The sequence below is a fragment of the Archocentrus centrarchus genome, chromosome 13, assembly GCF_007364275.1.
Source record: "Archocentrus centrarchus isolate MPI-CPG fArcCen1 chromosome 13, fArcCen1, whole genome shotgun sequence".
NCBI lineage: Eukaryota > Metazoa > Chordata > Actinopteri > Cichliformes > Cichlidae > Archocentrus > Archocentrus centrarchus.
In genome coordinates this window covers 17,185,355-17,208,529 of record NC_044358.1, presented here as the reverse complement: position 1 = coordinate 17,208,529, position 23,175 = coordinate 17,185,355, and the positions used below count along the sequence as shown (strand labels likewise).

General features: G+C 40.5%; 1 protein-coding gene across 1 annotated transcript; it reads left to right on the top strand.

The window, feature by feature from the left end:
• The first annotated feature begins 146 nt into the window (after positions 1 to 146).
• On the top strand, positions 147 to 15,698 carry wdr95 (WD40 repeat domain 95). Its single transcript, XM_030744571.1, has 29 exons — positions 147 to 395; positions 770 to 1,022; positions 2,258 to 2,311; positions 2,392 to 2,475; positions 2,631 to 2,696; positions 3,047 to 3,277; positions 3,620 to 3,705; positions 3,786 to 3,878; positions 3,960 to 4,005; positions 4,083 to 4,129; positions 5,039 to 5,156; positions 5,309 to 5,378; positions 5,867 to 6,107; positions 6,185 to 6,290; positions 7,346 to 7,497; positions 7,691 to 7,793; positions 7,916 to 8,022; positions 8,131 to 8,210; positions 8,299 to 8,353; positions 8,440 to 8,485; positions 8,843 to 8,902; positions 12,058 to 12,202; positions 12,281 to 12,358; positions 12,459 to 12,517; positions 13,246 to 13,378; positions 13,480 to 13,519; positions 14,204 to 14,292; positions 14,976 to 15,160; positions 15,368 to 15,698. Exons 1-29 carry the CDS (start codon positions 328 to 330, stop codon positions 15,374 to 15,376), a joined length of 2,904 nt encoding a protein of 967 aa, XP_030600431.1. The 5' UTR covers positions 147 to 327; the 3' UTR covers positions 15,377 to 15,698.
• The last annotated feature ends 7,477 nt before the right edge of the window (positions 15,699 to 23,175 follow it).

Genomic DNA, 23,175 nt, shown 5'->3' with positions numbered 1-23,175 from the left:
TAATTTAATGAAACAAAAGGAAAAATGCGGCACAGTAGTTTAAAGTACAGTCCTATATATTTTAATTAGTTTGAAACAATGTTTGCATGGTCGCAGCCCCATCTGGTTTTGAACTGTGTAGTCTCAGTTGTCATTCTTGGTGTCTTAGTTACCATGGGGCCACCTGCTCTGCTCAGGTGTAATGCACGAGTGAGTATCAGGTGAGCTGGCGTGTGATATCTGACTGATTAACGTCTGTTTGGAGGTCTATTTGAAGAATTGTCCAACAACTAAAATGTGCTTTTTTTTTCCATCAAGCTAAAGTTTAAGATACAGGAATGAAAAAGAATGCCTTCGGGGAAAAAGGTTCGCTCTTCTTCAGCTTCGGGAAGATTAGAAACTCAACATGTGCGCAGGTAATCTGCTCTTTTGTTGTTTACCCGGACACCACTGGAAATCATGTTGCATTTAAATGTCAGCTCCGAGAGAGTTTAAATGTCTAGACAAGTGATAAAAGTGGAAGCCTTGCTTTGTTCTCTGTCTTGGTTGTAAAATGTTTGCTGTAGTCATGGGGCTTGCGTTGCCATCTGTGGCAGCTCTGAGTAGTTATCCTGTAATGCAGGAAGTCTGGTCACCTGGGAATCATAATCACATTCCTAGGATTAAGTAGATCGTGTGCAACATCCGCTGATGCTTCTTTCTCAAACATGTAAGAGTCCTGATTTCTCTAATAAGTCCCTTCTTGTCTAACTGAAGGCCAAACATTTTTTACCCACATCAAATCTTCCAGCATCCTCGCTGAACTGAGTGGTTTAGGGGAGAGGACAAGAAGCACCTCTGGGCCGGGAAGGCTGGCGGAGAAAGGAGATGATTTTTCAGTATCCAGACGACTGAGTGACAGCGAGGACAGAAAAGAACAGCCTCAATGGTTGGTGCAAGAGCTCCTCAAAAAGAAGAGAAGAAGACACTCAGTCACACTTGGAGATAAGGAGCAAATCATAAGACAGCAACATCACCGAATCAATTCAACTTGCAGCCTCAAGGTAAAAATCTAAATATCTATCCAAATCTGAAATCTGATGAGTGAATCAATTTTAACCTCTCCATCTCTCCATTTAAAAAGTCCAGGTGATTTAACATCATTATGGATGTTCATCGAGGATGAGTTACTACTTTCAGCCTGAAGATGTCACTAGAGTGCTGCCCTGCTAAAAGTTGACTTTACAGACCCTGTTACAGATCCCAAAGAGCTTAAATTTAACTACAGCTGAAGCACATCCTACCAGCAGCAGCACGAATGCGAGCTAATGCCAGAGATGCCATTTTAAATCAAGTTGATGATCAATTTACTTGCACCCTGACAGCACATCGGGCAGGACAATCCATCCCAGAGCCCGCGATGGCTGTGTTTCAGGCCAAAGTAAAACAAACACTGTGGTTGAGCCAACTACTTAAGAGGTCCCCAGTAGATTCAAATTCAAGCTTTCAAGCTGACAGAAATGATAGAATTATGTGGGAGGCTGGTGCAAATGCAGCAGCTCAACTTTGTGGGTTTCAGTTGCAGATGTCAGTCACACTCCCAGCTAATGTAATGAGCAGTGTGCCTTAACAGATTAGGCGGAAAAGGCTCAGGAGTTCAAAGTTATGCATCTCTAATAAAGGGATCTGGAAAGCAGTCGAGGTTATGCGAACACTTTTAGCGCTTCCATCACTCTGACTGATTAAACAATTATCTCCCCAGTTCAGGAGACACCTCGGGAAACCTCGACCCCAGTTTCATCCTCGAGGAATTAGGCTGTTTATCCCTGTTATTTATTAATGATAGATCAAAGAGCTTCATGGATCAACGACCAGTTGCTAGGAAACGGTGGAAAATTTGAAGATAGGCCATTAACACAGAGAGCATGGCCTGTCATCCAGCCTTGTGGAAGCATCTTAGAGACATGACATAGCTGGTGATGCCTGTGGTGACCATTAACAGAGAGTCATTATACTCTGAGGTTGAGCACTAATTATATGTGTTGATAATGATTCAGAGTTCTGCTTTAAACAAACACACTGTTAATATCTTCTCTCTAATCTTAATTTGTATTTTTAGCACTCAGTCTTTAAGAACTGTCTGGTGAGTGGATTTAAATGGACGAAGCATGAATGGAAGAAGCATATTTGCCAATTAAACTTAATTACTTTATTTTATTTTTCACTGTGCTGATTTATAGTAATATTCCAAACTGCCTTGCAGAATAGTAACTGTCACAATTCCCTCCTTCCCATTAAGATTGATGAGAAGATATCACTCGAGAGCCTCCAGAAACTGAAACTAGCATTTGAGGTATCGTGTTTTCTCTTCTTTTAAAAACACGCTGTCTGGTTATTCATTTCTCAGATTTATTTATTTTTTTCTCTGGAAAGGAATTTGAATCGGTTGGCTCGAGATTCATTGATGGGAGGAAATTTGGATGTATCGTGAGGAAGTGTCTGGGTTTGCCTAACACAGTAAGAGTGCGTGACGCTTCTTTGAGATTCAGAGAATCTCAGATTCTCTAAATTCGGTCTCCTCTGTATTTCACAATTTTTTTGCAGTTAAGGCAATCGCCTGATTAATTTATCAAAAAGTGTCTAATAATTCTTCTACTCTCTAAATTTCACAGACCTACGCAGAGATTCAAGGATTATTTAAGAAGATTGATTATTCAGGCAAAGGAGCAATTTCATGGGTGAGATATGTTTTTTATGGAGCCTTTCAAAACACTTTCCCATGCATGCAAACCGGGATTTTGCAATTTTAAAAAGCTGGACTGCTATGAATGACTTTTACTAGTAGGGATTTGTGAAGCAAGTATAACTGTAACCAATCTAAAGACTAATTTTGGTACTTTTGGTCCTCCTATTCGACTTGTGCAGACTCAAAGGTGCAGTAATAGTATCATTCTTGGACATTGGATTATGATTTGTAATTTAATTGCAGCATTTTAGAAAAATACAAATGATGTGATTATAAACTAATGGCAGGAGAGTACACAGCATGAACATTGGCATTTCTAACACATAAAATGATGTGATACAGGGTGAGTTCTGCTCACACGTGCTGCAGCAGTATAAAGAGAAGGAGGAAACTGCAAGACGCAACAAGCAGGTGGCTTTCACTCTGCCAGCCACCATTAATGCCTTGGGTCACGGGATTCCTATTGTCAACATTCATTCCACCCATGATGGCACCATAGTAACAGTGCGAGAAGACGGGCGTGCCTGCTGCTGGAGCCCTGAACTTAAATCCCAGAAGACCAAACACCTGTTTGTATGTTCCAGCTGCAGTGGTTACTTTGTGACTAGTGTTCAAAGTCTGCAGCACATTCTTTTGAAATAGTTTTCTGATATATATTCTTAAAAAGAGACCAGTGATATCCTGAAAGACGCAGGTATTGTGATGCCGTCCATCCAGCACATTCAGCAGGAGTGCATTTCATATCTATGACATGTAGACAAAGTGCATCCTTAGAAAGTTAAATCAGCAAACTCAGGACAGAAATTATGACATGATGCTTTGAGTATCTATTGTAGTTCAACTGGACCCTGAAATTTAACCTTTAAACCTTGACTTTTGCATGCATATAAGTTTTTCATGTGTATGTTCTCACAGAATGAAGGTCCTACTAATATAAAGTCCAAATGGGCGAGTGATTTCGCTCTGATGACAGAGTACAACAAGCTGATCATCGGGACGGGGTAATGAGAAATGGTGAAATAGAATTGACTCCCATTAACTTGTTAAGTTTGTTTATGTGGATATCTTTGCTGCGGTGCAGAGACAGAGAGCTCAAGCTTTATGAGCTTTCCTCTCTGGAGCCTTATTGTCAGATCAGTGCACTGGAAACAATACCTCTGACATTAGATTACAGGTGAGCAACAAATCTTCTTGTTAGTATCATCTTATAAAAGCCAGATCCATTCTTTACATGCTGATATTTGTTTTTCCGCAGCTACACTGGCCCAGATAAATGCTGCGTTCTGTATGGAGACTCTGAAGTAGGTGCTGTTGTTAAAATCTGATTGAATGATCAAACAAAAAAATCTGGCAGTGATTTAACTGCTTTGTCTCATAGGGATGTGTGACTGTCATTTTAATATCCTCTGCTGAAGATACCTTCAGGTAATGTTTATTTTTCAAAGACCTACTCTCACTTATATTTTACTTGTTCAATGAATTTTTTTTTCACATTTGTGCAAGGTATTAAGCATGCATTTTAAAACTATTACCATTATATTCATGTTAGATCACTTTGAGCAGCATTTACAACAACGTTAAATATTGCCAGGTGATCAAAGAAAAGCCTGAGAGACACATGAACCATTTATAGCAAATCAGATTTCAGCACTTTTTGTTTCTCTCCCAGGTTAGTTAAAAAAAAGGAGTATGTTTCAGAAGATAAGATATATTTGCAGTGTGTTTGGTGGGTCTTGAGCGGAACATACAGCAATTAAAAGTTCTGGATGCTCTACAGAGTAGTAACACCAGCTTTACGACAACTATCACATCACTTTAGTTGCATAGTAACTGCAATACTGAGGCTATTACAAGATGGTAACACCCCCACCCCCCCAGTTTATCCTTCACTGAGAACCCTCAGTGGAGGATCGTACACTGATAATATGTTTTAATGAAACACTGAGCCATAACAGTCATATATTTATAAAATTCCAAGTGAGGGAATTTCATTGTCAGTCACATTTGGTGCCACCTGGTTTTCAGCTCACTTTTGGGAGTCTGTTTGTACCATACAGTATTTTTGACACTTTCCGATGAGGATGAAAACATCTGTGTCTGAGTATGACTCATGGTTTGTGTTTGAGTTGCAGATCATGCAGTTACATTCAGGTTTTAAAGGAACAGTAGAAACTGAAAAAAAAAAAAAAAAAGAGTGCATGAGTCACATCAGCCACTTCATGCAGTTATGGTGTATGAAGTTATACCTTTGTTTCCAGATGTCCCCTAAATTATAGGTGGCCTAGATACGTGAAGCTGCATCTCTGAATTTTTTTGATTATTTTCTTTTTATAGGTTGTGGAGTAAACTACCAAAGACCGAAACTATAGCTAACATAGCAGTTGACAATGCAGCGCTTTCTCCAAATGTGGCATTTGTTAGATGGAAGGTTCATCATGACTGGGTGACACAGGTGACCTTTTACCTTTCCATGGTTTTATACACTTTCCATGCAAAGACAAATATTTAGGTTCAGTCAAGTGATAAGTTATACTTGTATTATTATTCCATGATGTGGCATTTTACCTTTATTATCAAATGATAACCTTTTCTCCCCTAATTTAGGTTAAATATTTTCACAGTCTTCAAGCTGTTGTCTCCTCATCGAATGAAGAATCTTCTTCTCTTGTTGTAGGTAATTTCTGTTCAGCTATGTCTCTGTGTCTTTATGGTATAGTATTATCAATACAATACCAGAAAATCATCCCTTTATTGTTGTTACCTGGACTTAAAATACATATTTACTCATCTGCGTTACAGACACACACATGGTCTCTATAATGAAAGAGCTGAGCCAAAAATGACGCATCCTTAAGACGGTGGTTCTTATCCCACAGTGTTCAGTAATTAAACTCGGTGTTGAACGTTAGGTAGCCTGGATGGATAGCTGTGAGAAATGGCTCATGATGACTCATCTATCACAAATTCACCAATCAATTGCAGCCTGTGTGTGTGCGTGATCGCCTTGTAAGTGGGCATGTCCACTTGCAGACTCGGTCATTTATTCTGATAATGACTTACCCTTGCTTCAAAAGGCATGTTTTGATTGATGCTTGTACACACAGACTTTTACTAAAATGTGTATTGTTTATGTTTTTTATTTTTTTGTCCTTCCTTTTGGAGGCTGCATGTTGCCTTTAACAGATGCTCAGCTACAGCTGAACGAGATTAAAGAGTTCTGCTACGAAGGTAAAAGCAAAAAGACCCAACTGAGCTGGACACCGCAGGTCCGTGCGTCATGTGATCAGACCGTCTTCACAATCTACAAAGGTGTCAAGACCTTTGACCTCTGTCAGAAGCACAGTTTGCTGGTTACTGGAGGTTTGGACAAACTCATACGCCTGTGGAACCCACGTTATTCCAGGTGAGGAACCTGAAGTCAGTGGGATTTCTTTGTGTTTACAAAGCTGCAATGTTTTTTTCTCCTGATTTTCATTTTAGGAAACCAACTGGCATTTTGAAGGGCCACTCTGCTCCCATCGTCTCCATCTGCATCTCCTCAGAAGACAGTCAGATCTTCTCTGTCTCCACAGACTGCACTGTGAAAGTGAATGATGACTTATTTTTATGTTTTCCATGTGATTTTGTGTTTTCCAAATTATCCAAATGAATTATGATTGAGATTATTATACAGTCATCAAGCCCTGTGGGCATTTCTCCAGCAGTGTTAGAAAACCAGACAAAACATTAACTTTGCATTTACAGCTCAAATCTGTCCTAGTTTGCTGCCCACTTTTCTGTTTAGTGCCACCATATTCCAGATATTTGTATTTTTCTTTTTAGTCCACTACATTTTAAATTACTCCACAGATGATTAAAAATGAATCATAATGATAATGATCCAGTGGTAAAATATGACAGGAGCCAGGGGACTGTATGTACAGACAAAGTACACCCTTAGTGTGTTAAAGTCATGACAGTACAATGAGAAAAAGACTGATCTTTCGGTCAGTAGCTTGTTTGTCCAAAGTGGAGATGTTTGGTCATAATGCATATAAGTACTTCATAAGGCCTCATAAAACTGTCAAGCACAGTGGTGGAGGGGTGATGATTTGGGCCACAGGACCTTGGCACCTTGCCGTGAGTCGACCATGAGCTCCTCTGCACACCAAATTATTCTAGAGTCAAACGTGAGGCCATCTGTCTGGCAGCTAAAGCTTGAGTCATGCAACAGGCCAATGAGCCCAAGCACAGCAGCAAATCTTCATCAGAATGGCTGAAAAAGAAAAGAATCTGGCTGTTCCAATGGTGCAAAGTCCAGACCTCAACCTGAAACATCGTGGGGGGGGGCCTCAACGAACTGCAGCAATGCTGTAAAGAAGAGTGGGCCAAAATTCATCCACAATGGTGTGAGAGGCTGATAAAGTCACACAGAAAACAATTACTTCAAGTCTATGAGCCACTGAACTCGTGGTCTTCAGGTTTTTTACAGGACTGCAGAGAGACCTGTTAAAATTTTTTATTTTACTTTATTTTTCACTTTATAATTCTAGTATAGTCTAGTTTATTCTCATACTTGGCATAATTTATAGTGTGGCATTGCTACTCTTCATCAGGTAAACAGTGTGAGGTCTTTCATTGCTTTTCGCCTGTTTACTTCAGATTTGGCATCTTCAGGATCAGTGCTGCCTGTTTACAGCAGACCCCAAAGCAAGCGGGATTCATGGTGATATATCTGCATGCGCGTACTCCCCTTCAATGAAGTGTCTGTATATTGCAGCGGACTGCATGACTATGCTTCCTCTGAAGTTAAGGTAGGATGTCATGCCTTTGAGCTCAGTTAGTGAGGGGATCTAATATGCTCTGAAGTTAAATACAGCTGTTGAGTTTAAACTAAGACCCTGCTTTCATTCTGAACACGGGGATTTATTTTTGCAGAGATGACTGCAGCTCCTTAATGCTAATCTCCCTCTTATTATTCATTTTCTTATCTTTTTCCTCTGTCAGGCAAAGGCTTCACCGTCGTTTCACTGTTTCTCATAATGAGCCTGTTTTGTGCTGCGGCTACAGTGAGGAGTTTCGTCAGGTAGTCACCTGCACTGAGGGATCTGTGAGTAAATTACTGCTTTGCAACACAATAACCAGCTTAAGAGTTCTGCTGAAAACGTATACATCATATTAGATATTCTGAAAATCAAACATGTCATGAACCTGAGCTGTTCCTGGTTTTAGGTGGTGAGAGTCTGGGATTTAGACACCGGGCGTCAGGTTTTTGAGTTTGGTGGCACACATGAACTGTCCTCCATCACATGCATGGCATTGGATCCCAAAGGGAGGAGGTATGATACAATAAGTAGTTTTATATACTATACAGAGCCACTACTTTATCACACTTATGTTACATTATCATAAGGTGCCATCCTCACAGTATGTTCTCGAGTCTGCAGACTTGTCACCGCTGGAAGAGATGGGTGTTTAAAGATCTGGAACTTCAGCAGTGGTCTGTGCCTGAAGACATTAAAGAAGGGTAAGCCTTTCTCTTTCTTTCATTTTTACTCTCTCAGAATAAAAGGTTTGAAACGATCTGGTAATTGAAGTTACTCTTCCTCCTGTAGATGGTGAATGTCACGAGGTGTGTGACTGCATCTTTCTCCAAGTCCACGGGAATTTGTGAGTAATGATGTGATATTTGGCAAGTGTTCTCGGCTTAGAATAAATTTGAATCCACGCTGAGCTTGTGCAATTTATGTTTGAAGCTATGTGATGTCAGTCGGAAGGGACCGGAAGATTGACATTTACCCGGTGAGTACAAAAGAAATGAGAGAATTCAAGGTATTATTTGTCAGTTGTATTTCAGAAATCCCGTTCCAATTATTTCTTCGCTCCCCCATCCTTCCATCAAGTTGCATCCTATTTGCATTTGTTTACGCCATCATTACCAGCTAAGCTCCACTTCGGAATAGAAAAAACAGAGAGTTCACACCCTTTTTAAAACTGTATTATAAAACCAGACAAGGTGCAAATTTTCAATTCCGTGGCTGATGACACTTCTTGTCCTAAAAGAAGGTTTCATTTCAAAGATTAAAAAACAAAAATGTATATCTATGGGGATATAAAAACGCATCCCTGTTTGCTGATTCAAAGTCTGTATTTTTCCAGGACACACCCGAGGACCTTCATCATGTCCAGAGGCCACAGCCGTTGTGGCAGGATGATCTGGTAATTACAAACACTCCCACACAAACAAGTGTATCATCAGAAGCTCAGAAAGGCTTAAAAAAAAAGGTGGTTTAGTGTCTTCTGACAGGATTTGTGTTCTTCTTATTTTAGGTGAAGTTGATGACAGAAACACTAGAACACAATCCAAAGCAATAGTTGTAGTCTCTAGCTGGATTACTACTTTATTTCTCTATTTATAATGTGATTTAAAGTGTAATCAATGTGTTTTTTTAATATGCACTGCAGGTTATCTAACAGTGCCCGTGATCATAGCGTGAAAGACAATCTTATAATAACTGTTGCAGCCTGATTTATACAAAATATTTAATCAAATTTCCCTTTAATAATTGTAATCCAGTCTTATAAGGTCCCACTCTGCAGACTGAGTGCTGCTGGAACCTTTTGCTGGTCATACTTTTGTGTGAAATTTAAAATGTGCAAAAATTCCCATGAGACAGTGTAGTGTTGCTACTTTTAAGTAAAGAAAATAGCTACTCCCACCTCTTGTAGTTTTAAACAAGCTGAAGCCTGCATCTGATTTTTCAGTATCTGCATAGGTCTGCCATGTAATCACAATGCCACATACAGCACCATGGTGCATTTTATCCTCGCTGTCACAGAACAAATCATCTTTGTGCATTATTTAGTAGAGCTGCCGGGCCAGTCCTGACCATGCTTTGCCTCGGTCACTGTTGCACCTACAAGCACTGAAGATAAAGCTTCCCTGCTGGTGCTGTATTCACATTACGCAGACACATAAAGGACGCTGTAGTCTCAAGAAAGTCCAAAGAATCATTTCTGCTGACTGGTTGGAAAGCTCAGAGGGAGAGATGAGTAACAAAGCCTCCCCTGATCTCTGCCCTACTGCGCAGCATTGCCTGCAGATACATTTTAAACTCAAGCAGTGAAATATCCCCTCTCGCTGCACTCGCTTCTCCTAACCTCAGTTTTACCCCTTTTCTCCTTTCATAAAATTTCCCTCCAATAAATGTCCTTCAGTACTCAATTATGCTGACATTTTGTAGATTTTATTCCATACACATCAGTGTCCTCACATCACTTCTTTGTGTCTTTGTTCCGGTGCAGCCGAGCTTTAACCTGCCGCCTGTACTGTAGTTCATGACGGGCTCAGCTCCGCAGAATGGGAGCGTCTGCTGAAATGAGGATGGTTTTATCACTGATTTAGTCCAGAACACTCAGATTACAGTGTCTTATAAAGTAGCTCATTAGCCACATATTCTTGCTGTTTTGTGTGCACAGAAAATTAGGAGTAGTTTCTAAAGAAAAAGAAAAAGATTTAGACACATTTTGGTGGATATCTTATTAAGAATGAACATTTTGATTAAATCTTATTGCAAGAACTTTAAAGTACAATATTTTATTGTTTTAACACCCTCCAGTGTGTTCATAAACAAGACTCAGGTTATGTTGCTTGGAGCTGAATATTACTGGCGTATGTGTAATTTTTAGATTCACAAGGATGATTTGTTCTATTTTAAAGTAATGGACAAATTAACATTTTGACGTGATGGTGGAAAAACTCAGCATAATCACCTTTGTCTGACCATCGTATCTGGATAACAGATATTTTCTTGAGGCATTTCTGCCAAAACAGCTCCGAGTAGTAACAAATTATTCTGCTTCAGACGCTAAACATTTAATCGCCCTCGCAGATCAAGCGAATCCTCACTTCATTAGCAGGCAAAATTGCCAAGTGCTCTGATTTCTGTTTCTTTGAAGGTGACTAGTGCTCTCAAAGCTGTGTAATCACCCCCCAACCCCCCCACCCCCCCCAAATATCAGCTCATAAATTACAGTTTTTGTTTCATCTGATCCTACCTGAGTTACCTCTGATAGGGGGACACAGTTCTGCATACACGAGCTGCAGGAGGAAAACTGATTCTCATTAACGCCACATGATTCATCGGATGAGGCGACTTCCGTGCCCTTCCATCTCCTCCATTATGCCTGGTGGTTCCTATCACCCTCAAAGATGCCCATTAACAGAACAGAAGGGCTACTTTACAGTGGCCAAGAAGAAAAGTGACCCCTTTGATTATCTACAGCGGGCTCTCTTGAAATAGTTTTTCATTAATGGCCTGCAGGAGGAAGATCAATGGGTTGTTTTATATGTACTGCTCTCCTCCCCATTAGCCACGGAGCCTCCAGTTCAGTGTGAATTTTTCAGTTCCTCCAGATGGTCAGTGTTGTGTTGCATCTCATTAAACTTTAAAAACATGACCCAGTTCCGCTAAATATTTCACTTTGGCACAGAATATAATCTAAGTTCAAAATGCCATCTGCTTCCCCCGGGTTCACGGTGTGTGCAGTTTCACGTCGGCAGCATCACTCCGAGCAGGATCCTCCTGTTGAGTGCGGTGAAAAATAAGCGCACGAAGAACGAGATGAATCACTTTGTATCAGTGTGAAGTACAGCAGCAGGAGTAATGTTTGGCTTGTCTGCTTGCTCAGGGGTTTGACATCAAATGAGCTGCTAATCCATGTGTGACACATTTGGCTCGAATATTTTAAGCAAAATCAAGACTTCGGTGAAAACTCTTTGACATTCATGTGAGGCTTGAAATGACTCTAAATATTTTTCATCCTGAGTCCTCTCAGCTGTTTAATGAGTGTGCTTAGCGCCTTTGATTTTTCATTTCCTGGAGATTATTCGTTAACAGACGTTGACCTTTCGGGCATTTACTTAGTCCGTGAGGTGCGCGGACTTCTTGATCATTTCTAAAATGATGAGATTGAGGAATTATTGTAACAATATTTAACAATATATTCACATTCTTGCCAAGTTACAGAGAAGACTGATGTGCTGTTAAAATTGTGCTGGTTCTTTTTAATGGGTGAAAGAACAGAGAAAATCCTGATACAGATCTTGCATGATTCCTGATGTGTATCAGGAATTTTTCTACTTTTTAGATGACATGATCTGTCCTTTCAAGCGTCAGAGATAAATCTGAAGCTTTACCACATTTCCATGATTAGATAAAACAAACTTAGTTGATACAGAAAGATATGCACTTTATCTCATGTGAACATGGATAGAAATGACTCACAATAACTCACACTCGACTGCAGTTTGTGATTAAGAATTTCCTAATTTCGCAGTCACACTGAGAGTCTGACAGTTTGTCTGTCCTCAGAAAAATGGCCATAAGGATGACATACTCTGCGTGGCGCAGTGTCCCCCGTCTCTTGTGGCCACTGGCGGCTACGATGGCGAGATTATAGTGTGGAACGTGGTTTCTGGACGAGTGCAGTGTCGATTTGTCAGTCCCCTTGTTAAAGGTGATTTTGGAGCTTCTAAGTGAAATTTAATGCGATCAAATCACCGCGTTTGTCTCACACTTTTTCTTCCTCGATTAGGTCTGGACACCAGTGTTCCAAGCATAATTTTCCTCAACGACTCCTCGACTACAGCTCTCCTGTCATCTGGAGCCGAAGGTCAGTGCTGCGAACAGGTCTAATAAGCAAGACTGCACTTTTGCAACCTTACACGGTGTCTTCCATTGCAGTGTTAATTATGTATTTTCTCTTCTTAAAGGCTGTGTAAATCTCTGGAATGTGCTCGGCGGAGGAAAGTTTGTGAGCAGCTTCAAAGCTGTAAGATCTTTTTCTCTGCAATGTTTCCCCCTTTTGGCAATCAATGAATACTTATTTTCTTTCTCTTATCCTTAAAACAGCTGAATAAAAAGCAAGATAATATATCCACTCGGCAGGTTCTTTGCTTAGCTCTAGATTTTAAGAAACCACCAGGTACATTCCTTGCAGCTAAGTAATGTAAAGTAGGGCCTCTTGCTTTGGGAGATGGGTGAACATGAGGGCATCCAAAAAGTTTCCGTAACCCACCCCCTCAAAGCTGAAATAAAACATACTGTATGCCTAAGAAATTCTGCTTAAGTTAGCACAAATAACACAAAAAGCAGCACAAAAAAGTTAGCACAAATGACCCGCAAAAACTCTTTGATATCAAAATAATTGCTGCCTCCCTTTCATAGTTCATCTGTGCTTATTTACCAACCATCAATGGCTCACAGACTTGCATTTTTTCATTAATAGTTGACACAGTTGTTATTATATTATGTACATATTGGATTATTTGAAGAAGAATGTTCTTCATTGAAACATAGGCTATTAAGCCTCTCGGCAGGGTAGGTAACATTTGGTCTCCACAGGGGAGAAAACTGTTACTGTTTGATTTTGTTCCTTTGATTTTGTTCATTTCAGCCATAGGGAGCCATTACCGAATAATGAATCTGAATAATCAGCGATATGTCTGTACAGAAGTATTCATGTGAGTTCTCATTCTTATCTGCATCTGCACACTTCAGTCTAAATTTCAACAAAAGATAACGAAACTGGCCAAAACAGAGGAGGATGTGCTGCTGTACACGGCTGACAGAACTGGTTACATCTATGTTTACAGCACGGAGAAGCTCGACCCTGAGAGGAGATCACTGAGAGGTTTGCTTAATCTTTTTTCCTTGCTTTTTAATTCGATTAGACAAACAGCAAAATTATGATGTTCTCTTGATCAGAACATCTTTTTCTTATTTATTCTTTAGCTGAAACCTTTTGGCGTGCCCACACCAACACAGTTACTGGGTATGTAAAACACAGAAATAAAGCAGAGCATTAGTTCAGGCAGGTCACAAAGTCAAACTCAGTCTCAATCCAAGCAGCTGATCTCAGTGCCAGGCACATCAGAACCCTTCTAGGCATCTAATTCACAAATTTCATGTAGGGCATGGGATTTAAGCTGCTTTGTTGTGCATTTGCAAACTGCTTTGCAACCCACCTCCAGCCTAGCTTAATCAGTGTCATATATGTTATCACTGATACCTGCTGTTTTCTGCCCAGGAGCCTTGCTGCTGCTCTACCCACTACTGGCTTTTCATGCATGCACTTGAAAGAGTGCATGCATTTTTGACAGTAGTGGACCCGACTGAATTAGACTCTTTGTGTGCTTAACTTTTAGTTAGTTCCGTGCTTAAAATTCCTCATGGGTACATCCTTAGTGAATCCACTCATTCTCAGTCTGAGGTGTCAGCAGCAGCTGCAGCAGCAGCAACAGAAACAGCTTACCGGTAACTTCCTCCTGGTGCAGAACACAAACAAAGTATAGAAGAGACTATGTGTGTGGGAAGGCCTTAAACAGACGATCAGTATAGGTGAGAAGCTGCCCGGGGTGCCTCTGCCATCTGATGCACCAACAGGGTAGATGATTTAGTGTGTTCTGCCAGAAATGCCGTCTCCCATTTCATCTCATGTCTCTTTATTCTGGTCCAGCCTGCACCTTGTTGACAATGATCAAGTGGTGCTTACCTCATCCACTGACCACACGGTGCGTCTTTGGAGTGCACAAGGAGAATTCATAGGTAGGTGACATTTTGCACATGTCAACCCCCCCCCCCCCCCCCCCCCCTTCCTGTTGTAGACTTAATAATTAAACAAAACAACATTAATGTTAACAAATTCATTGTGTGAGACATGGCTCTACTCATCCACTGGTGGTTGAAGGTTAGGTGGGCCCTTCTGGTCCCACCTTACCCATCTGGTTCAATTTAAACTAACAATTATCTGACAAATTAATTAATAACTCCTACACTACCTGCCGTTTGGTTTGCTCCTGGTTTGTGTGGCAGTGAAAGTGGGAAAGTGAAGTGGGATCTTCCTGAAGCCGGAGTCCTAAAAAAACCATCAAATTTCCATCACAAAGACACATAAAGCTCCTGTAAAAACTCAGTTTGAGCCTCCACTGTTTAATAAGCATGCAATAACAAGAGTATAATAATTGAAAGCAGATGTAAAAGTGAACGTAAAATTCACACTTATCATAAAGCAAAACAGATGTTTGTTTTTTTTTATTTACTGGGCAGCAAACCTCTAAAGAGGCTCTGCTGCCCAGTTGGATACTGCTGCAGAAAAAAAATATTTTAAATGGATTCAGACATTGTGACATTTCAAGAAGCCAAAGTTTTGGCCATGTCACATTTGGTCAGTGCCATGCTGTGCAAACTGGTAAAACATGAAAACTGATAACTTTGTTCCCTCCCCACAGGGACCTTTGGGCAGCCCGAGAGCTGGAGCGTTCACATCCCTTCGTCCTGGATCCATCCTGGTGTCCCCTTTGAGGTTCTCATTGATCCCCTGAGTATGCCACATCATGAAATTCTGAATGCAAAAACAGGTCTATCTGAAGCAATCAATCCCGGCACGACTGAGGAGGAAAGAGGGGAACTAAAGGTGAACTGCATTTTTTCACAAATCTGAACTGTGCAGGATACAGTCTCTTCCCCTGCAACAAAAAAATAAAAATAATTGAGTGAGGCAGGGTTATAACAGTTTTTACAGCAAAGACTGCTGTACATATGCAATGCAAGTCTTGCAGCAGTCTCAGCTGAAAAAGTGGCAGATTTAAATTTAGAGCGTGTGTCTTCTTTTGCATTTCAGACTTTGTGATGAAATCGTCAGGCATACTAACAAGCTATCGAGCTGCTCCGCTCTGAAATGCTTTGATGCTGTGGCGCCACCAACCACCGGCAAACCACCTGACCCCTCCCTCACCTCTATTGATCCTATCATAAGCAGCGCTGAGGAACTGAGTCAACTGGGAAAAAAAAAAAAAGATGAAACTGTATTGATCATTATTGGGAAACTGGGTCATCGCAGCATCCAATACTTTTAAAGATAAAGCATGGAAAAATGCCAGAGAATGAAATAACAGCTAGAATTTAAGCTGTATGTAATCACACACAGTCGGCTTTCTCATCAGGGAAATAAAATTCATTAAACCAACAAAGACTCCCCCCCAAAAAAAAGGTTCATATAATTCATGAAAGATGTAAAACTGTTCATGTTCAGGAGGACACCGGGTCACCTGCTGCTCCAAAAATTAGTTCTGCTCTCGTTTTCTATTTTGAAACACTTTTGATCTCACGCCGGTCTGAACTTCAGACTGTTCAGATGAGGTTTACTTCAGTGTCACCGAGTAAACAAACACACCTTAGTGTGGAAAGAAACAGAAGAAAAACAAAAAAAAGGAAAATCCTAAATGATATTTTTATACCCAGTATTTAATTCAGAAGATGATTATTTTTGAACCCGTCTTCTATAAGTGGCTGTAATCAATATTTTAGTCCATAAAAACACGCCTGCATTTATCTGAGAAGTCACTTATTTCATGGTGACAGTGAATAATCACCTGGCACTGCTCTTTATCACTATTATTACTGTTATATCATGAATCAGCTATTCAGAGTCACCAAAATAAAACTGGCTTATGGAAGTTTTCTGCTTTGAACACTTTACTAGACTTTTAACTTCATATATGTATATGTAGATTTATATGTGCATTATTCACGACATTGTTATGGTGCACTGACATGCAGCGCTGTGCAAAAGTCTTGAGCCAGCACTCATTTCTTTCTACATTTGCTTCTAAGGAGCCAGACTTTTCCATCATTTATTAAAGTGGTCTTGAGCAGAAGTTCTCCAGGGTTTCTGAAGGTCTTTCACAGTTTCTCTCTGGACAGTTAAGCCACTTAACACTGACATATGAACCATTCAACCATAAAGAGGCATCTAATTGAAGGGAAGAACCAGTGTTGTGTCCACACATAACAGACAACTTAGGAAAGATCCAGTTTTACATTTTATCTTTAGGTGCTTTGTTACCAGCAGCTTGTTGCAAAAACACATCATTTGTTCCCATTTCTTTAGTTGACGCTACCAAAAGAAATGTCAACGATAACACAGTTTGACAGGCGTAAAATAGTATTTTTTGTACCAACGTGGTGAGTCCCAAAGACCTATTAGCTGAAAAACTTAGCTGTGTCCTTAAAAAATTGAGGAAACTGGACAAGTGGAAGACAAATAAGTGACAAGCTTGATAGGCTATCCATATAAGATGATCAGTATCTGAAAGTCATGTCCTAAAGAAATAGGAAAATATCTAGACCTGATACAGGACCTGAGAGATGCACCTGGCCCTTCATCTGCTGTTCACTGAAGCCTCGTCGGACACAGAAGCCATTCTTAAGGAAAAGAAAGAGGGAGAAAAGGTTTTATTGAGTGATGAATCCAAATTTGAACTTTTTGGTTCAAATCATCTTCAGTATGTGCGGAGGAGGTCAGGAGAGACCTGTGCGCTGGCACTACCATCAGCTGATTTCACTTTGTGTGCACGGGGAGGAAAATGGTGGCGCGTTGTACAGCTTTTAACATTTATTTATCACACAAAACAACAAGAACGCGATGGTGAAATGCAAACTGCATCCAGAACAGCTGCATTACACTCCTAACACAACTTTGACTCTTTGCACAGACGGCATGCTAATGCAGAGCTAGCTAAGAAGCCAGAATGATGTTAAATGATGCCGACCCCAGCCCCAGCAGTCAGACCCTGAATTTCAAAAGGTAACAAAGTCAGCGATAAGCAGTCAGGCTTGTATCACTGTATCAATCACTCTGACGTCTCTCTGGGCCGGAGTTCAACTTTGCTTTGTGTGGTCGGTTTTGTCCTTGTTAGGGTAGGGATTTGTGTTGGTGTGTGGAACTATAGCCTAAGGCTTATGTTGTTCACTGTAATCATGTGACAATCTGTTTCAGGTCATTTAGTAACGCAAAAGTAATGTAATGAGTGGTGCGGTAAATTACTTTCGCTGGTAAGTAATTAAGTAACGTACTGCATTAGTTTTAAGAAAAATAAGCCATGTACAATACATTGCTTTTATTGACTAATGACCCAACACTGTACAATAGTGAGAGTCTGCATTCAGCTTTCACAGTTTGGGGATATATTTCAGCATGTGGTGTTGGGGATCTTGTCAATATTGACAGAATTAAGAACAAAGGAAAGTAAAATCAGATTTTGAGCCACTGTGCAATACTATCTGGAAAACATCTGATTGGCAGTGGCTTCATTTTTCTGCATGATAATTTTCACAAACACAATGCAGTAAAAAACATACCTGGATAGAAGAACACACAATGGAACACTGTCAGTCGTAGACTGGACCTCAGCATTACTGAAGCAGGGTGGGATCATCCTGACAGAGAGGGGAACAAAAGGCAGCAACACCCAAAGAAGAGCTTTGAATGTCCTTCAGTTAGCCTGGAGAACTGTTCCTGAAGACTACTTAACAAAATTAGAAGAAAGCTGCCTAAGAGAGTTCAGGCTGTGTTGAATGTCTGCATGTTCCAATAAACTGCTGCTCCAATTTCCTGTTTTTGTAGCAAAATGTAAAGAAATTAGGGTGGCTCAAGACTTTTGCACAGTACTGTAGAAGCCTTCGTGCTTTCACATTTGTCAAGCTTATCATTTCTAAATAAAACATTACAGTTTGTTTCTCTGATTTGAGGACATGAATTAAAAAGCTGATGCTTGAGTCTGCACAGCAGACTTCTTAAAGTACAGCAGAGACGTTCATCAACGTAAAGACGACCACAAATCAAGGGAAAAAAATAGAAATTGTTTACGTTTTAGTGAAGAGCCACGTCTAACACAGTCGAAACCTGCTCTGTGATTCATATCATTTTCATACTTATTAAACCATTTAGTGACCCCCTATAGATTGGAGCCTTGTCATCCTGGAAGAGACCACTGATCGGGATAGAAATGCTTCATCACAGGATAAAAGGCTAATCTCTCACAACAATTTTGTATTGATTTCCCTCTGAGAGGAAAAGTGGATCCAGATTATGTCAGTAAAATGGCTCCAAGAGCTGCCAGATGGCTTCACTGTAGGGGTCAATGTTTTAATATGTCACCTGTCTGCATATACTAAGGAGTATCTGCAGACAGCAATATTTTAGATAGATTTTATATATATGTATTTCAGGCATAAGTAAGGTGAACGTGGTGCATATCAGTACAGATGCAGACATGTTTATGAAAGCAAAATGAAATGTGACATAAAATGAAAAATGAGGGAATGAGATAGTGTGCATAGTGTGCAGTTCATCAAGTAAATTGTCACCATAGTATTTTTTTCCCTGCTGGACCTCAGTAGAAACAATATCCATGGAGAACTTTAAAACCTGCAATCCATCATCCTTTGTCCTAAACACACACACACACACACACACACACACACACACACACACACACACACACACACACACACACACACACACACACACACCTGAACAATCCCCAGGCCTTTTGTTACTGGGAAAGTACGAGGGTTTGCAATATAATGTTAACAAACAATAATTACTAGAGTAACCCAGGGGAGGTTATATGCATCACATTTGTTTTTTGATTACAGTAACTATTAACACTTGGCCCTAGCCTAAAACCTAATTACCGACATGCATTCAAAGCAGTCGGAGCTCTAAATTATTCAGAAATGTTTGGTGAATACAAGCGTCTACAGAGGGAAGGAAAACAGGGTGATGTAGAAATTAGAAGGCATAAATATTCAGGTATATTATAATTACAAGTTAAAGCTATCCACAAATCTTCTGTTTTAGCTTCACACGGATGTTTTTAAAATTGTCTGATTAGGATACAAAAACATGTTGATGTTATTATCAGTGTGTTTAATAGAGACACAAAGTAACCGCTTCAGTGACAGTGAACTGGGGATGAGTTGCTTCCCGTGGCAGTGCTTAGAAACCAGTCAGGCTGACTTTGTCTCTGTAAAATTAGCCGTCACTGTTCACAAATTTGTGCTTTCATTTACTGTCACTGGAGAAAAAATCCGGTATGACACCGTCTTGATTTTCTTGTTTCTAGTTGTGTTCATAGTCACGAATCTGGACAGATCTGTCAAAGTGCATCTGAATGAATGCTGCCTTCATGGCATACTGGAAAAAGTGTTTCTGGTGTCATGTGTGAAAGAAGAATAACAGAAAGCAGTGACTCTGATCCATCCCGGTTCACAAAATGCAGCATTTATGGAGCTCAGAGCACAAGTTCAAAGTCAGTTAGGCCTATTTTCTGTATATTTCCATTATTTATTTAAACTTTTAACAGCTAAACATCATATTGATTTCTCTCCGTTAAATTACAGTAAAGAAACCTTGAAAAATAAGCAAAACTGAGCTACTGTTGATTTTATATTTGAGGCTCGTATCTACTGGATCATTAAACTCTAAGCTACATTACAGCCCTCAGAAAAACATTCCTCTCCCAATGATGGATTTCATGACTAAAAAATATGAAAAGCAAATACAAGAAGCCCCGAAATCCCTAAATGCAATACAGTTAACATGTTAATGCGCAGTTAAGCTTCTGTTTCAGATGTAAAAACGCCCACTCTATTCCTAGATGCGCTCCCATCACATCGCATGGCCACAGAAAGACGTTGATTTGAATGTTCATAGCATAACAGAAGAAGCTCAATATTACCATATTCTGAAGGGAACAGAGTAGTACAGTTATGCAACTGGTAACGGTTCTGTTACGATTTAACACAGTTTCAGATCCAGCACATAGGGGTTTTAAGTTATTGTGCTAATTAAGCCCCTGCTCACATTTTGCTGGGGAATTAATGACGTAACTAATCCACGGTCTACTAATTATAATGATAAAGGTGTAAGCTGTCCCACTCTCACATGTTCAAATTAACTCCAGATACCAAGGAACCAGAGTCTGTTCAGAAGAAGTCTAAACAGGCGAAATAAGTGCACAATAACTTTGCAGGGGTTTCACTAAGTATACATTTCTTATCACAGCAGGAAACAGTACGCCAGATGCACCTGGACTCTGAAATAGCTAAAGAAGGCAATTTTTTTTTTTTTTCTGCTGTGATATGCCGTATTTTTTATGAATTTACGAACACTCACTGGCTACTTCACTGGGAAACCAAAGCTGCTCTATTGGATTGAGATCATGGATGGAGGCCATTTGAGTGCAGTTTGAGATCATTTGAGCTTTATGACATGACACATTATTCCGTTAGAAGCAGACATCGTGATCCATGTTTTCATGTTGTTCACGCCACATTCCGACCCTTCTATCTGAGTGATGTAACAGAAATCAGCCTCGTCAGAGCAGGCAACGTTTTTCCAGTCTCCTACACAATATTGCTAAAAGTATTCACTCATCTGCCTTCAAATGCAGTAACATCCCATTCTTGATCCGTACAGTTTAATATGATGTCAACCAACCTTTGCAGCTATAACAGTTTCAATTCTTCTGGGAAAGATTCACGAGTGTTTATGGGAATTTCTGACCATTCTGCCAGAAACACATCTCTGAGGTCAGACACTGATGTTGGAGAGAAGGCCTGGCTCACAGTCTCCGCTCTAAACCATCCCAAAGGTGTTCTAGCAGGCTGAGGTCAGGACTCTGTGCAGGCCAGTCAAGTTCTTCCACACCAAACTGGCTCATCCATGTCTTTATGGAACTGCTTTGTGCACTGGTGTTCAGTCATGTTGGAACAGGAAGGGGCCATCCCCAAACTGTTCCCACAAAGTTGGGAGCATCAAATTGTCCCAAATGTCTTGGTATGCTGAAGGATTAAGAGTTCTTTTCAGTGGAACTAAGGGGCCGAGCCCAACCCCTGAAAAACACCCCCCCCTCCACCAAACTTTACACGTGGCACAGTGCAGTCAGACAGGCACCGTTCTCCTGGTAACCGCCAAACCCACTAACACTAACTGTGGAATATTTAGTAGCGAGGAAATTTAGTAGCGACTGGGCTTGTTGCACAGGTGGTATCCTATCACGGTACCACACTGGAATTCATTGAGCTCCAGAGAGCGAGCCGTTCTTTCACAAATGTTTGTAAGAGCAGTTTGCATGCCTAGGTTCTTGGTTTATGGTCATGGAAGTGATTGGAACACCTGAATTCAATGATTTGGATGGATGAGTGAATACTTTTGACAATATAGTGTATTTGTCCAATTTTGGTGAGGCTGCGCAAACTGTATCCTCAGTTTCCTGTTCTTAGCTGGCAGGAGTGGTGCTCAGTGTGGTCTTCCGCTGCTATAACCCATCTCCTTTAAGGTTCTGTGATGCTCTTCTGCATACCTTGGTTATAAAGAGTGGTTATTTGAATTAGTATTGCCTTCCTATCAGCTCAAAGCATTCTTGCCACTCTCCTCTGACCGCTGGCATCAACATGGCATTATCACCCAGACACCCAAAGAAACACCACTCACTGGAAATTTTCTCTTTTTTAGATGATTCTCTGTAAACCCTAGAGATGGCTGTGTGGGAAATTCCCAGCATTTACTGAAATACTCAGCCCAGCCTGCCTGGTACCAACAACCAGACACTCAGAGTCACTTAAAACCTTCTGATGCTCAGGTTGAACTTCAGCAGCTTAGTTCAACCATGGCTACATGTCTAAATGACTGATAAGATATTTGTGTTAATGAACAGGAGAACATGTGCACTAAAACAATAATAGCGTGTATAAATATACAATGTAAAAAAAAAACATGGAGGCTTTGGAAAATATGAATCAGAAACATGGAGCCAGCTACTTTATGGGGGTCTATAAAAATCTACAAAGAAGTGTTGGGTGGGTGGGGAGAGGGGAGAGTTTTTGCTACGCCTCTCCGTATGTGCAAAACCAACAGCCTGCAGTGCTGTATATAGCAGATCTGCACATCATTATTCAAGGGCATAAGCTGTGACCTCTGATTGACTTTTTCCACAAATGCATTATAACACAGAGGAAGGAAACCAACTGTCGACATTTTAACAATGGCTGCATCTTATTTAGGCGTCTCAGTTCCAGGATCCTCCAATTATCTAAGCTGACCTAGTGGTACGGTTTATGAGAAGGCATAAATGGAACCAATTAGTTTGTGTCATTATTCTGGTATGACACGACAAATGTTTACTGTGTGTGTGTGTGTGTGGGGGGGGGGGGGGGGGGGGGGGGGGGGTGACAAAACTGTACAGAAAATTAAACAGTTATATGTGAAACTCTTCACAAATCTCCAGAACAACTACACATCCGATTAGTTACTCAGTTAAACAGAAAATGTCTATTAGGCTAAATAACATTTCTCGGGTCCAGCTTCTTAACTGTGTGGATTTGGTGCTCCGCTCCAGCAATTAAATATTTGTGTTGACTTTTACCTTTTTAAATAATAATGAATTATTAGCCAAACCTTTACACTGTTAGGAAGCTGACTTTCACGGGAGCACTTGAAGGCAGCATCTGTAAGTCTCCTGTACGAACCACCCCCCCCCCCCCCCCCCCCCCCCACACACACACACACATACACACACACACACACACACACACACACACCGTCTGCTCGGGCAGCCTGTCAGCTGAGCTCAGTGAATTCAT

Excerpts from the sequence above, each read along its gene's own strand:
- wdr95 (XM_030744571.1), top strand. The coding sequence starts at position 328 with ATGCCTTCGGGGAAAAAGGTTCGCTCTTCTTCAGCTTCGGGAAGATTA. Across the intron at positions 2,697-3,046 it reads GCAAAGGAGCAATTTCATGG|GGTGAGTTCTGCTCACACGT; the intron begins GTGAGATATGTT and ends GATGTGATACAG. Across the intron at positions 6,108-6,184 it reads TGGAACCCACGTTATTCCAG|GAAACCAACTGGCATTTTGA; the intron begins GTGAGGAACCTG and ends TTTTCATTTTAG.